We start from the raw sequence: 15923 nt of genomic DNA, 5'->3' as shown, positions 1-15923 counted from the left end.
CTTCATCATTCATTAAATTCCCACAGCCACCTGGCGGGAAGGATAATATCACATCCATTTTGCAGATGATGAAACTGAGGCCAGGGAGGTGAAATATTAGCCTGATAAATGCCCTTCCCTCCAGTTTTTCCTCCAGCTCAGTGCTTTTCCCGAAAACATGACCAAGTCACCCAACCTCTTTTCTGTACTCCAAGCTGGGAAATGGGCCTGAGCAGATGACACCTTTAGATAGGGCGGGGTGGGGGGGGGGGTGATGAGGCAGAGAAGGCCATGCCTTCTAGTCAGTGAGATGGCAGCAGTGGGCTGAGGCCAGACAGGCCTGGCTTCATTGCCATGTGATTTCTGAATAAGTTGTTTGACCCCTCGGAGTCTCAACTTCCGTATCTGAAAAATGGGCCAACTGGGATTATATAATTGTGAGCATCAACACGAGGTAAAGTGCTGGGACGGAACCTGCCACATAGTGGGAAGTAGCAGAGGTAGCCTTCATCTGTAGCATACAGGATGTCCTTGGGAGGTGGTGACAGCCCAGCAGTGGGGACTGAGTCGGGTGGGAGGGAGCAGGACGAACAGCCTCTCTGGGTGGAGTCTGTCTGTCTCCCCCGCCCCCCCCCCCCGACCATTTCTGTGTCACTTTCCATGTGTTTCAGGTGGTGGCAGTGTACCCCTTCGTGGCCAGAAGCAGCCATGAAGTGAGTCTGCAGGCAGGCCAGCTGGTGACTGTCCTGGAGGCCCAGGACAAGAAGGGGAACCCAGAATGGAGCCTCGTGGAAGTGAACGGGCAGAGGGGATATGTGCCTTCCAGCTTCCTGGCCAGGGCCCCAAGCCCAGCTCCGTGGGGCTGGAGTCTGCCCTCTTAGGGTGCCCTCCTTGGAGCCCGTGTTGCCAAGGGATGGGGAGGCTTAGATGCCGTGATCCTGCGAAGGAACAGAAGCCAAGAGAAGGCGGGGCTGGAAGGGGGGGATCAGGCCAAGGTTGGGTGAAGGGCAGCCAGAAGAGGTGGGTGGACCTTGCAGAGTACCCGGCTTGGCTTGGGTGAGCTTGGAAGGCTCCAGGCAGAACCACTGTTATGCCTGCAAAGAAGGTGGTTCCCATCTGAAGTCACAACAGCCTGGATGGCAGGTCAGATTGATAAGGACTTGCTGTAGCTTATGGCCAATCTTACCTGTGCTTTCATCCAGCCCTGCCCATGGGAGTGGGTCACCCAGGTGAAGGGTACCTGCATGCGATGGGGTTACGGGGACACACTGGAGAGGTCCAGGACTACCTGCCCTGACGGTTCACTTCCTTCATGTGGCATCAGGAGACACCACAGCCGACCGGTCGTCTTTTATTTCTCCACGCTGGGAGCTGAGCTATCCTGGGCATCGAACCCCTGGGAGCCCTCTTGAGCAGGGAAGCCAGGCCGTGTGGGGCCCGTGGGAAGGTTCTCAGGAGACCGTTGGCCCAGCCTGGGAATGGGCGTGGCCACATCACAGTTCTGGAATGTGTTTAGGCAAATTGAGAGGCTGTTCCGGGGAAGGGAGGGACTTTGAAAGCGTGTTAGGTGGGGCCTGTGAGGCTGTTGCACACTGCCAGATTAGGGAGCGAAAGGCTATGCAAATGGCAGAGGCAACTCTATGCAGCAAGTGGTCAAAAGCCTGGTGGGTGGGGGAGCTTAGGCATGGCTTGGTTTCCAGTTTCTGGAAGTTGGGAGCCAGGGGGAATCCCCGGTGGTTTCAGGGCCTGGAGGCAGCAGTGAATGTGAAGTCAGTTGGCCGTGGAGCCTTAGACACAGGACACAACCTGTTTTTCCCTCCCCGCCACAAAGATCCAACTCACAGGGTTGTGGTGAGAATGAGCTGAGGCTAAGGTTGGGAAGCTGCTTGTAAATTACGAAGTGTGGTATAAATGTAAATTGCCTTTGGTAGCAGGATGTGCCCAGCATCACCTGACCCAGCTGCAGCTAGGAGCGTTCCGCTCCCCATTCCCCGGTCCAGGCATTGTCAATCAATGTGGCGTCCTTTCCCACAAACCCAGGGTATACTTCAGGATCCTTCTCAACACTGCATTCTAGGCAGCCAGTCTCTTGAACTTGGTGAGATCAAACCCATTGTCAACCCTTTCTCAAACCTGGAAATTGAAAAACAGTTCCTGTTCAAGGAAGACTGGCCCACTGGGGCAATTTGGGGTGCAGCCACTGTTGAATCATCATCTCTGGGTTGTCACTTTGGCTAAGATAAATCTCAAGGTCCAAAGAAGGGGATGGTCCAGCGTGATCTTTAATGCAAATGATCAATTTTGGAACGAACCCAGGTTAGAGTGTGTGTAAAAACTGGTGGCAGTTTTGGCTTATTTCCAAGAACATCTCCATGTTATTATAACTGTAGGGCCTAACGCCGTTAGCTCTGGTTTGGGGAGGGCATTTGAGAAATATGCATGCCTGTGTGAGAGTCAGCACCTCACTCCTCGGCTTGTGAAAGCAGAAGATGCATAATGCAAGAGAAACTCAGTCCCCGCTGGCCCTTTCCCAGCACGAAATTCACTCTGTAAGATGCCCTCGGCTCACTTTCCTTTCTCTTTCCTGCTCAGGTTTCTAGTACCAACAGGAAGCCTAGGGGAGCAGATAATAAAATAGAAAATGCATTTGTGTGTTCCTCACTGCCGAGAATCTGCTGTGGGCTGGAATCCTAGCTCAGGGCTTCTCAACTTGGCTACTTGCTGTGGTCCCTGGGCAACTTTCAGCTGTGACTGATGCCAGGATCCCACCCAGAGATTCTAATGGAATTCATCTGGGGTGTGGCCAGGGCCTCAGGAACTCAGAAAGCTCCCGAGGTGCTTCTGGTGTGCCATCGGGGCTGGACGAGACACTCAGGGGTGGACGAGAGGGGTGTGCAGTCAGAAGTGGCCACAGGCTATAAGCTAGGATGTACCCCATCTGAGCTTTGTCCTAGCTCAGATGTTTGGAATGGGTGGCTGTAGAGGTGGCTTGAAATAGGACAGCCTGTTCTGTCGGGTCCCAGAATGTATATGTATTAAGTGCCATTAACAGGGACCTGAACAAAAGTGGGTGTTCTTGAAGGCGTAAGGGAGAAACCTGAAATACACTTGGAACCAAATCTATCTCGCGAGGGGAAAATGAAAATGTGTTCAGTAGCACATGGGTTGTGGTGTCTTGTAGATAAGAGGATGAGATTAAAAGTCACTGACAGGTAAGAAATTGCATGTCGAGAGAGAGAGAACGGCCTGAACTTTCTCCAGGGGACTCTGGGTAATGTGCCTTTTCCCCCCTAAATGCCTAGATCCATTACACTGTGTCTTACTTATTTCATGGTGGGCTCTCACCTATTAAACTTGCTAAGGTTACTTGCCTGTGAACCAAACAAGACTGATTCACCAGGGTAGCCCTCGCTCCCTGCGACAGAGTGGATCCTCCTTAACCTTTTGGGCCCAAACCCGGTTTTGAACATGAGGATAAGATTACAATGTCAAGGGAAGATGAATGAATTCTCACATATGATATGGAGGTCTAGCTTGGTGAATCAATGATGTGACCTGCTGAGAATAAAGGACTTCACCGATGAAAATGTCTCTGGGGTTTGTGGGACTCTACCCATTGGATAGTCGGATGCCACAGTGTGACCTGTGCTCACTGGATACCTGCTGTTCATAAAAATGGCGCCTCATCTGCTCCTGGGCTCATTTAATGAGTGTCTAACACCCACCCCTTGGTGCCTCCAGGAGTTGGCCTCAGCTGCTGGGATCCGGTGAGGAGTCAGACGGATGGGGGCCCTGTCCTCCGGAAGCCCACGGTCTGGGGAGGGAGACAGACAAATCAGTAGTCAGTTACCGTGCAGTGTAAGCGTTTGGGTGGGGCAGTAGCAAGTGCCAGCGGAGGGGTCACCCCCGAGACTTGGCAGCTCAGGAAGGCTTCCTGAAAGAAGCGCTGTCTGAGCTGAGGCTTGATGGGTAACTTGGGTGAAGGTGGGAGGGAGGGCACATGCCAAGGCCCAGGGGCAAGCATGAGCATGTTTCATCGGGGACCTGAAAGGCTGTAGAGCTAGGACACAGCATGTGTGGAGGCGTGGTAGGTGTCGTGGGAGACGGCTGAGAGAGGGCAGCGTGAGGAGCTCTGGGTTGTGTTCTGAAGGCAATGGGGAGCCACCGAAGGGATTGAAGTAGAGGAGTGACATACCCAGGGCTGTATTTAAGGATACAAGCTCTAGTGCATTCTGGAATTTCCCCAAGGTCCTGTCACACTGCTCAAGAAATAGATTTTCCATGCGTACTGCTTACATAAACATCCCAGAGGGGCTGGGAGGCCCTGCCTCCAGGGACTCGATCTCCCGGCCAGCTGGAGAAGCAGGACAGGGCAGGATGCCGTCAGCGCCAGAGGGGTCCTAGGGACCAGGCTTGCAGGTGCTCAGATAGGAGGGAGTTCTGGGGGAGTGGGGAGCTGAGGTGCTCAGGGAGGCTTCCTGGAGGATGCAGGGCAGGGGCCGGGTTCTGTGGGATAAGTGGGATTGGGGGACGAGAAAGGGAAAGAGAGGCCCTCTCAGGCCTGGGGAGCTAGCGTGGTGGTGTGAAAAGCTCCTGGGCCTGAGAAGGCCTCCCTTTCCCTTTTGCTCGGCCTCAGGACTCCTGAGTTCAAGGTCTCCTTGACCACAGGCAAGTAGCAAGTGCACTTATCATGGTTTCTGCATGTGAAGAAATTTGGTGAGGCCCCCCAGCCTGCCCTGTCCTCTCCACTCAGCCCCGAAAGTACTTATTGTTGAGTCCTGGTTTATCCCAAGGAGTCCCTGGCTCCCTCCACCGGGACCTAGCTTCCAGCATGGAGGTCACTGTAGGGCCTGTTATGACAGGGCAGAGCCTAAAGTACCCTGGACCGGGGTTACGGGAAAAATTGGATTCCACTTTGGCAACATCAATCAGGAAGAGCAGGTAACCCGAACAGTCCATTCATCTCACCTTGCTTGTCTGTTTTTTGTTTGTTTGTTTTTTAATTTTTAAACATTTACTTTTGAGAGAGAGAGAGAGAGTGGGGGAAGCGCAGAGGAGACAGAATCCGAAGCGGGCTCCACGCTGTCAACGCAAAGCCTGACATGAGACTTGAACCCACAAACCGTGAGATCATGACCTGAGCGGAAGTTGGACGCTCAACCGACTGAGCCAGCCAGGCGCCCCTCATGTGTTCTTATCGTAATTTCTGAACTTGTCTTTTCTGTCTTCTCATCTGTAAAATGGGCACAACTCCTGGTCTCACAGGGTGGTGGGTGGGAGTAGTAAATGGAACAGTGTGACGGCTCATGGGTCACATCCAGGAGCCTCACTGCTGTGCCCTGAAGGAAATGGTGATCTCTGGCCACCAGGTGGCAGCAGGGCTCTACCCGTCCGCTGCGGGTCCTCCCAAAATGCCCTCGGGCTGGGCAGATGGCGCAGTTGAGAGGAAGGACCCGGTGAGAGCTTAGGGAGTGGTGGGGACTGTGTTGGACCAGAGCACTCCCCCACGGTCCAGATTTGCTGGCAGCTTCTCGGCTGCAACCAGTGTTCCACAGAATGAGGGCCCAGCGATGCCAGACGTTCTGATTTTTCAAGAGAAGCCAGAAACCAGGGTTGTGTCTGTTTTTATTTTTTTTGTGTGTGAAATCCGTGTGGAGATTGTATGGGCCACAACAAGCCCCGCTTTGCATCTTCTGCCTGAGTGTGGGTGGAGAGTCTCCTCTGGAGAATGAGCGTCATTTCTTTATAGTTCCTCTGAAGTGCCTTCATGTGTCCCCACTTTACCCAGACATTAATCCCCCTTCCTTGGATCTCTGCGAGCACGGATTCCTTTCATACTCCTGTTACTATTGCCATCTTCGAACTTACTGGATGGTGTCCCATATTTTCTGACGCACCCATGAGGATCTCCACAGTACCTATCCCACAGATTTCTTTCAAGTTTATTTATTTATTGGAGGGAGAGAGAGAAAGACAGTGCCACTGGGAGAGGGGCAGAGAGAGAGAGAGAGGGAGACCACAGGCCCCACGCTGCCAGCGAAGAGCCCAGCTCGGGGCTTGGAATCACGAAACCATGAGATGATGACCTGAGTGAAAACCGAGAGTCAGATGCTTAACCGACTGAGCCGGCCAGGCACCCCTCCCGCAAAATTCTTTTAAGGATTAAATGAGATACTGCTATAACACCCAGCACCCAGCACATTAGTGCTGGGCACCCAGCACATTAGTGCTCAACAAACACAGTTATCATCATTATGGGGACCTCAGCAGAGACGGCATGACATGGGGGGACAGGTTCGTAGGGCCTGTCTTTCTCCCTTGTACGTGGGAGGGTGATGAGGCCTGCTACTTCCCTACGGGGAGGAAGCCCCTGATCCTGGCTCCTGAGAGCCTGGCTGTAGTTGGGCACAGCCCTTCCCTCAGAGGCTGCCGTCACACCCCAAAGGCATCCCTGGAATCTTCCCTCTTCTGCCCTCTGTGGTGTGGCCAGGGTAGGCAGGTTTCCTGTCCAGGGCCATGCTGGAGGGCACCAGTGGCCCGGATTCTGCTGCTTCTCTCCAACGATATCCTTTCTGCTGTCCTGCGCCTGGACAAGTGGGCCAGGCACCCAGGCAGCAATCAGCATCCTGATTCTGCCAGAGCAGCAACTCCGGTCACAGGCTTGGGGCCTTCTGCACCCGGGGGCGTCTTCTCGGCGTATTCCCTGGAACCAGAGCTTGCTGGGGCTCCCGTAGCAGATTAGGGAGCAAAGGTTTGTCCTCCCAGGCTCTGACTTCTGGCTGGGCTCAGGAGCACCGGCTGCTGCTGTCCGGTCCCTACCGAGGCCCCAGGCGGCCCCCGTGCTTCTAGCACATCTCAGGTGGTTCTGGGTTCCCCGTCTTGGGCCCATCCACCTGTCCTCAGGGGACGGGGCATCCTTGGAGCCTGTGAGCGGAAAGGGGGCTCTAAACAGTAGCCCCAGATTCGGGACAGCCCTGGGCCGCGGGAAGTTTAAGCCGGAGCGAGTGTTGGGGCCGCAGCTATCCCCTCTGGGCAGCTCGCACCTCCAGAGGTTGGCTTTTGGCTTGCTCGCCCTCGCCTTCATCCTCGGCCCTGCTCTGCTCTGTGCTGCGGGGAACTACATTTCCCAGGCCTCCCGCCCTCTGCTCTCCTGGCAGGGGCAAGGTGGGGAGAACCCGAGGTATTTCTCCCTCTCTCTCTCCATCGCTCCTTGTGGCTGGTCTTCTCCATGGTTCCAGCCCCTAAGGGACAGCCCCTCTCTCCCCGTGGCGTCAAGTCTCGTTGAACAGACCTGGCTATGCTTCCCCGTTTCTGTCAGTAGCTTCCAACACTGGACACTAATAACACTGCCTTTTCCCTGCGTCCCTCCAGCCAAAGGACTGGAGTGTCTTTTTTGCTGTTGTTAACCTCTGGGGTGCTCCTTGGATCTTCTATCCTCTGCGTAACCTCCTCCCTATATTAAGTTTTTCTGTTCAAAATGCATCGGGTGGTTCTCTTTCCGACCAGACAGTGACTGATAGGTTGCTCAGTAGCTAGGGGTGGAGGGAGGGACCGGGCAGTGGAAATATGGGGCTCCCAGGTGCCCCTGCGTGAGGCTGCCCAACCCTCAGGGAAGATTGGGACCATCACCAGGTCTGCTGCACCTTCCCTGGGGCAGGGGACTGTCTAGCCCTCCCATCTGGAGCTCTTGGAAGTGTCTTCAGCAGCAGATAGCAGCTGAGTGGGTCACACCCCAGGGTCAGTGGCTGTGAGAATCTGAGCGGCCCCTAGTCTTGGCCAGCTGAGGCTGTGCCTGCAGGGCTCTAAGCAGGCAGAGGCCCAAAGGCAGCTGTATGAGAACAAAGCCAGGCTGTGGGCAGGAGGACGGGGTCACTTCCTTCCAGCCATAGTGCCTGGAGTCTGGTCCTAGCTCAGGAGGGGCAGTGAGCCCCAGGTCAGGGAGATAGGGAGTGGAGGTGGGGCTTCTGGCCAAGGAGGAGGCTGCTTGTCTTGATTCTGGGGTCTCGGGGTTTCTGGGCGTATCAGCAGAGCCTCTGACCTGGGGAAGGACCAGTGCATTAACAGTGATCACCACAGCGTCTTGTCACAGCTCACGGGGCTGCTTGAGGGTGACATGAGGGAATCCACTTGACATGATTAATTCAGTACCTGGCACATAGCAAGCTCTCAAGGGCTGCAAGCTAAAAAACAAACAAACAAACAAACAAATACAAACACAAACACAAATCTCACCAGCAGCCCAGCACTGTGGAACTCATTCTGCAAGCATTTCACGAGCCATGCCGGTGTCCTAGTTAGGATTGAGCCCCGGGCCTCTCCCCTGGGACACAGCCAAGGCTGGGGGCACAGATCCAGCGGCCAGGGCAAGGAAGGGGGTTGGGTCAGGTGAAGGAGTTGTGAGCTTGGGAGGGCACACTCCCTAGGGACGTGGGGGAGGTGGCAGGTGTCCAGCAGGCGGTCAGAGCCCCCGTGGGGCACTTGAGGACAGCTCTCTCCTAGTGTCCAGGAAGGAAGAGATCGAGGCCAGGTCAGAGAGTGAGCAGTAGGGGCCCAGTCTTTGGGTTGAAGTTCAAGTCCCAGGCCCTGAGGACCCAGGGATCAGGCTCAACAAGGACACAGAGATCCTGGCAGGAGGCAGAATTGAGAGCTGAGCACCAGGTTAGGAGGTTCCAGCACAAGGGACTTCATGCTGAGCCCTGGGACCTAGAGCTGCTTGGAACCCACCCACTCCCACCCCGTACGAGGGCAGAGTTGAACCTGGTGGGTACAGTGGGCCGGATCAAAGATACAGGTGGTGGTAGTCAGGAGCCCAGCTTCGTGTTGCAAAATGCTCGAGTTCAAACCCCGGCTCGACACTTACCAACTGTGTGACCTCAGCGAGCAAGTTGGTCCATCTCTCTAAAACCTCACTTTCCTCTCTGTGGGCAAATCAGGAAATGGTCCTGCCTCAAAGGGTTGTTGGGATGTCGAAATGGGATAAGGTAGGGAAGTGCCTGCTGTATCTGGTGATGCACCGTATCGAGTGCTTAATAAATGATTGATCCTTGAGCACGTAAGCCACCCCCTCCACGGGATCCCTTCCAAACTTTGCAGGCAGTGACCCTGCCCCTGAGTTTTCTTGCCTCTGGGCTAACACTGCCTGCGTCTTCACCATTCCTCCAACGTCTGTGTTCCTGACCCTCGACCACCTCAGACTCTGAAAAAATACCCCCTCACTACAGGGCCTCTTTTCGAAACTGAAAACAAGTAGATATCTTCAGAGGCCAAAGGTTGTTCCCCTGGGAATGTAACTGTGACCATGTCCTCCAAGACTCTCTGGAGATTGGAGTTGGCCATCTTGAATTACTTCACTCTCCGGAGAGGCCTCCCCAGCAGCCATGGGCCCGGTGGCAGATGGCCTGGCTGATACGGCCAGCGTTTGAGTATGCCTTCCCCTGACTTTTTCAAATTCCCAAATGTTTCTACCTCAAATTATTTTTCATACTCCCCCCCACACACCCCCAAAAAGCCATGGGACGGAAGAGCATGCATAAAATAAAAACACAAGCACAAGGATCACCACCCCCGCCACCTCGCCACCCACACATACCCCTCATGTACCCCCCACACCTACCCACACACACCCGTAGCCACACAAACACACACATCCCCAGAGCACACCCCCGCCCCCCACCCCCCATACACATACCCAATTGAAAAAATCTCAACATCCATTTTCTTCTCCTTTATATCACACCCCTGGCCACCTCCCAGGCCAGAGACTCTAAGCTATGGCACGTCCCTTAGGAGTCATGTGTCCCCATCCCCACCTGGAGAATCACAGCCACCAGCTGGAAACTCTGGGCGCAGCGTTCCTTTCTGTAGTCCTACTGGAGTGATACTGTGTTTTTGTTAATGTATTACAATATGCAGGTACCACGTTATGTTTAACAAAATTGAATATGGAATTAGAATTGTATCACTTGCTCCCCAAGGGACGGTCACACTTCTGCGCCTCCTCACCTCACAAGGCACAGCAGCAACCAATACCTACTCGGCAACCGCCACCCCAAAGCCCCCAGCCTTCTCCTCTCCGTAAATGGCGCCAACCGTCCCTTCAGTCATTCAAGCCCCCAACCTGGCATTCGGCCTGCTTCCTCTCTTCCTCTCAGCCCCTCACATTCAACCCCTCAGCGAGGCCAGTCAACCTTCCTGCTGTCACTCCACTCCCTGCCTCCACTGCCTCCTGACGGTCACTCTGTTCCCACCCTCGTCCGTCACCCGCAGCCCACTGGCCACAAAGCGGTCAGAGTGACTCTCCAAACACGCAGAGAATGTCCTGCCCCTGCTCGACACTGAACAAAACCCCAGCTCCTCACTCTAACCTAAAAGACCCTGCCTCCTTCCCACCACATCACAGACCTTCCTGCCCTTTGATCACCATATGAGGCCACACTGGCTTTCTCTCTTTCTATTCCTCGTGACTCGAAGCTTGTTCCTGACTTCGGGTCTCTGCACTGGCCCTTCCCTTCTCTGGCCGCTCTACCCCCAGATCTTCCCATGGCTTAGCTTCTTGCCAGGAAGGTCAGCTCCTCAGTGATACCTTTGCTGACCACTCCACCTGGGTAGCTTCCAACCCTCCCCACCCCGACCCCAGTCACTCACTATTACATCACCCTTACTGTCATTGCAGACTATATCATTCCCTCTTATTATTAGTTAGTTTGTTGTCTGATTCTCCCTTTAGAAAGTAAGTTCCTTGGGGCGCCTCGCTGGCTTAGTCTGTAGAGCATACAACTCTTGATCTTGGGGTTATAAGTTCGAGCCCCACATTGGGTGTAGAGATTACTTAAAAATTTTTAAAAATCTTGGAGCGCCTGGGTGGCTCAGTCGGTTAAGCGTCCAACTTTGGCTCATGATCTCGTAGATTGTGAGTTCGAGCCCCGTGTCGGGCTCTGTGCTAACAGCCAGAGCCTGGAGCCTGCTTCGGATTCTGTGTCTGCCCCTCCCATGCTTATGCTCTGTCTCTCTCTCTGTCTCTCAATAATAAATAAACGTTAAAAAAAATTTTTTTTTATTTAAAAAAATCTTAAAAAAAGAAGACAGTAGGATCCTCAAAGGTAGAGATTTTATCCATCTTATTCAGTCCTAAATTAAAATATGTGTTAGTATGTCCCCAAATGGGATATCCTTATGGTAAAAAATTATTTATGGTTTATACTCAAATCAGATTTAACTAGGTGCCCTGTATTTTTGCTGGTAACCCTACTTAAGGCCCATGGGTCCACATCTTGGGAACATGGTCCCATGAGAATGAAGCTGGCACAGGAAGGGAAGAGAGGAAATGTACAGGGATTTGCCGAGGGCCACATAGATGTTAAGCAGATTAGATAGAACAGGTTCTACACCTAGCTTCGTCTGATGCCCGGTCCAGTCTCTTGTCCCCTGTACTCACCCGCTGACCTACAGAGAATTCCCACAGAGCATGACATCTCTCAGGTCCTCCAAAGTCACCCACTCCTCTTCATCCCCACTGCCAGTGAACTCGCAGCTTGGGGTTCCCCAAGCGCTCACCTGCCATCTTTTTTTTTTTAATTTTTTTTTTCTTTAACGTTATTCACTTTTGAGAGAGAGACAGAGACAGAGTGTGAGCGGGGGAGGGGCAGAGAGAGAGGGAGACACAGAATCCGAAGCAAGCTCCGGGCTCCAAGCTGTCAGCACAGAGCCCGATGCGGGGCTTGAACTCATGAACCGTGAGATCACGAACTTAAGTTAGACACTTAACCAACTGAGCCACCCAGGTGCCCCATCACCTGTCATCTTACAACAGCCTCCAGCTGTGTCTCCAACTGTGTTCCTCCCGCCTTCCCTCTGTTTTTCACAAAGCCACTGCCAGGGAGAGCTTTCAGGGACACAAATCTGAATCCAGGCTTTGGCAGGACCTTCCGGGGTTCCTGACTGTGGCTTTGTGGTGTGGACCCTGTTTATTCCTTCCCTTCCTTGACCTCTGCACACTGCATTGCTCTCTCTGGCCTCCTTTGCACTCTCTCTTTCATCTGGGTGGTAGGTACACCCTCCCTCAACCTCCTCCACCTGCTAAATCATCCTTCAAGTCTCAGTGATACATCACTTCCTCCAGGAAGCCTTCCTTGCTTAGTTCAGGTCCTTTTCCTATGTATACCTCTACCTGGGGTCCTTCTCCCTCTTTGAAATTGCCTTTTTACTCGAGGGTCTCTCCATGGAGTTAGCTCCACAAGGGCGGGGGCTGTGTCTATTTGCACTGCACCCCCGAGCCCGGCAGGGTGTCCGACATGGTTGATGTTCAGTGGAAAAGCTGGGGAAGGAATGAGGGTTCTCTGAGGACATTATGTTTTACTAAACTAAGCACCAAGGTTCAGTTTCCTGGCACACAGTAGGCTCCCAGGACACATCTGTTGAATGGACGGTGGATGAATAAATGAATAAACAACATGGCTCAACCCCTCCCCTGCCAGACACACGCTGGATGTGTTCACCTCTGCGCTTTGCGGTCTCTTGCAAAAGAAAAGGCATCTCGACTCCCGGTTTGGATACTGTGGGGTTTTAAGTAGGAAAAAAAAAAAAAAAAACAACAGTGCTCCTTCCACAAGAAGTGTTTCAGGCCATAGAGGCCTTTCTTCTTGGCAAAGGGAGGGGGGAGGGAAAGGGCCTCAGCCCAGTTTCCGGATGGCCTTAATTGGCCCCAAACAGACTAATAAGGTGTGAAATTGGCTTCATCCTCCACCACATCTCCCCAGCCAGCGTGTCCCTGTAGCGTCTCCCTCTGCTACCACGGATGCAGCACTGTCTCCAGCCTCTCTGTCCCCGGCAGACAGGCGGGTCATGACGCCCACGCAGCCCATGGCACAGGGCTCTGCAGAGCCCATGAGGCCATTTGGCCTCGGGCCAGGATGGGCTTTCAAAGCCAGAAGCATCCGATGTGGCGCGTCTGACGCACCTCCTAAGCCAGCCCCTGGCCTCTCCTGTCCTGATTTGCTCCTCTGGCACTGGCTTCTAACGCAGGTTGCGGGGGCTGGAGGGGGGGGGCACCGCGTTAGGGGAGCTCTTTGAGACTCTCCCCCCGACCCTCCCCCCACCACCGTTGCACCAAATGCAGGGCTGGAGAATCAGAGCCAAAGGGACCTCAGAGAGCAATGAAATTGGGGAGCTCAGGGGAACCCCTGGGGTGCCTTTAGGGCTGCTCGGGGGATAGCTGGAGGCTTCTGCGCCCCTCCTTCCACTAGGACAGGACCATCTTTGCATCAGTCTTGTTTACTGGCTCCTGTTTAAGAGTTCCTAGGAAGAAAGGGATTCCATGGCTGTAATAAGTCCTAAAACCAGCACTCATTCCCAAACCTGCCTGTGAATCCGAATCAATGGGTGACTTGGTCAGAAATACAGATTCTGAGCCTTGTAGTGTGTTTGCCCATTCAGCACCCATTTTCTCTCCCCCCACCCCAGGAGAGCCCCTATGTTAGGTTACAAAGCTATGCCCCTCCCCACATGCGACCCAGTGTGGTTCGGGTGGAGACCCGCCCCCGGGTCTCTAGGAGTGAGCATGTTCCCCAGGCCTGGCGAATCACAGGCATGGTCAGCCCAGGGTCAAAGCTCGCTGCAGTGGCAGCCCCAGGATTTTGGCAGAGCTTTAGGGGAAGAGATGCTCTCTTTTCTCGGAGGCCCTAGGCTGTAGCTGTCAGCTTGGAACTACTAGCTAAGAATGAAGCCGACACAGAGGCTGACCACGACAAGGGATCAGAGAGAGAGAGGCAAACGGACATTCCTCGCGACATGTCAAGAGCACCTGGACCCAGCCATGTCTGAGGTTTATCCCCCTGGACTGTTCAGATACACGAGCCGATGAATTGCCTTTTTTTTTTTTTTTTTTTTTTTTTTGGCTTTGGCCAGTTTGATTTGGGGTTTCTGCTACTTGCACGCGAGAGTCCTGACTACTACAGAGACCCCCGTCTCAGATCTCCTAAATTGTGGTGTCTGTGGATGGAGTCTAGGAATCTAGAGTTTTCAAAAAGCTTCTGAAGACATTCTGCTCAAGTGTCAGCACCTCGTCAAGTCCTTGTGGGGACATCACCGAGATCCCGGTCCAGCGATGCGCAGATAAAATTGATCCTTCCATAAATAGCCATCATCATCGTCTGTCAGAACACTATTCGGGATCTCAATCCTCACCACGCCTCCATGAAGAACACGTTGTTCTTCCCATTTGACAGAGGAAAACGCTGAGGCCGAGAGAGGTGCGTGTGAGTGTTCAAGGGCACACAGCTAGTAAGTAATGGATCTGGGAGTGTGAGTCTCTGAATGAAGCTCATCCACTTTCCAGGATTCTGCACTTCCCAGAATAGTCCCTCGGCTTGCCTACAGCCTCAACAGCTGGTGTTGAAAATGTCCTCTGTCTTCAGAGACTCTCAACACGCCAAGCCTGTCTGAGTCACTTCGTGTGCTGCGGCTGCCGTAAGGGAGGGCTCCAGTGCGGCTGACGGAAACAAGAAGGGACATGTATTATTCTACCTTCTAAGATGCCCCAAAGTAGGAGGCCTCCAGCGTTGGTTAATTCAGAGGCTCGGTTGTCACAATCAAGAGCTCAGGTTCCTTGCATTTTTCGGCTCCGTCCTCTTTGGGTGTCAACTGTCCTTCACGCTGGCTTTCTTCTTGGTCACGAGGTAACTGCTGGACTTTGAGACATGACGATGTCCAGCGAAGGGGAGGCGGTCTGTTTCTTCCGGCGTGTGTCCTCTCATCAGTGAAAACATGGTTCCCCAAAGACCCTCTGGGGAACCATGACCAGATACGTCACTGGTCAGAATTGCATCACGTGTGTATTCCTAGTCCAATGGTTGGCAAGACGGGTCAGAGACTCACGATGGGTGTGGACCACTCATGATTCACCCTGAGGCTGGGCTGAGTGGACACCTGAGCAGCGCAGGGCTCTTCAAGAAGGAAAGAAGGAAGGGGACAAAGGGTGTTGGGTCGTGTCTGCCAACGCAGTTCCTCTCCTGGCCCAGAATACTCTAGAATGCTCCAGAAGCATCTCTCGTTCCATTAGGCACGATCCTTGCGGTACGGTCCATTTTCAAAGTTCAAAATCCTTCGCATGGCTTCCTCAACCATTTCTCCAGTCCTCTCCCATAGCCACTAAGACGTTCCAAAGAAACACAGGACTTTCCCTCCAATATCCAGAGCTGCTCTACCTGGCTTTAGTTCCCTCACTGTCTGTTGGACTCATACCAGTGGGCTGGGTTGCTGGGAGGACTGATCGGCACGTGGGGTGGCGGGCATGCGGGGTTCCCTGCCCATCCCCTGTTTCCCCTGCTTCTAACTGCAGAATGCACGTTGTTCCTTAGGGGCCCACCCCTTCCACTCTCAAGCCATGTGTCATAAGCAACAATGACCCTCGTGCCAAGCCCAACCCCTACGAGGCCTCTTCCCCTGCATCCTGGGGCATGAGACTTAGGCCTATCCAATCACTGCGTTCGGTGCCTCTTGCCACAGGACGTGACTTAGGATGGACAATAACCCCAGTCTGCTCCATGAAAGTCAGTTCCTGGGCCTTGGGCTCAAACTCCTAGGAGGAGACAAATTTTATTTCCACCAGACGTTGCGCTACAGGCTTTCGGCGACCATTTTTGCAACTTCCCGGGGAAAGCCGGTCTGAGGGCGAAGCTAACACGAAGCCAAGAGACCGAGACCCAGAGACCCTCGGCTGTGGGACCCAATCGGGCCTGGCGCCAGACACGGCTGCACATCTCACTTTCCTTTCTTGGTCAACCTAGTCTCACTGGGCACTCTGCCCCTTGTAATCAAAAAACAACTAATATAGCATGTGTTTTTGAAAAGCTGAACTGTGCTCGCCTTTGGCTGAGTCGTATGTGTGTAAAGGGGAACAACGGGAGATCACATTGGGAAACTTGGCTAGAGACACATGGCACAGGGCC

The 15923-nt window shown here is 53.6% G+C and overlaps 1 protein-coding gene across 5 annotated transcripts in view; it reads left to right on the top strand.

The window, feature by feature from the left end:
* ARHGEF37 (Rho guanine nucleotide exchange factor 37) overlaps positions 1-15923 on the top strand; it is a 104505-nt gene that overhangs the window by 53057 nt on the left and 35525 nt on the right. The window contains exon 13 of one of the 5 annotated variants that reach the window (XM_053200426.1): positions 3721-9551. The exons of 3 other annotated variants lie outside the window; for them this stretch is intronic. In XM_053200426.1, coding sequence (XP_053056401.1) covers positions 3721-3750 — 30 coding nt within the window. In that variant the 3' untranslated portion in view covers positions 3751-9551. One more of the 5 variants, XM_027076973.2, reaches the window with a different exon arrangement.

Source organism: Acinonyx jubatus, chromosome A1 (genome assembly GCF_027475565.1).
Source record: "Acinonyx jubatus isolate Ajub_Pintada_27869175 chromosome A1, VMU_Ajub_asm_v1.0, whole genome shotgun sequence".
Taxonomy (NCBI): domain Eukaryota; kingdom Metazoa; phylum Chordata; class Mammalia; order Carnivora; family Felidae; genus Acinonyx; species Acinonyx jubatus.
This window is presented reverse-complemented; position numbering and strand designations above follow the sequence as displayed.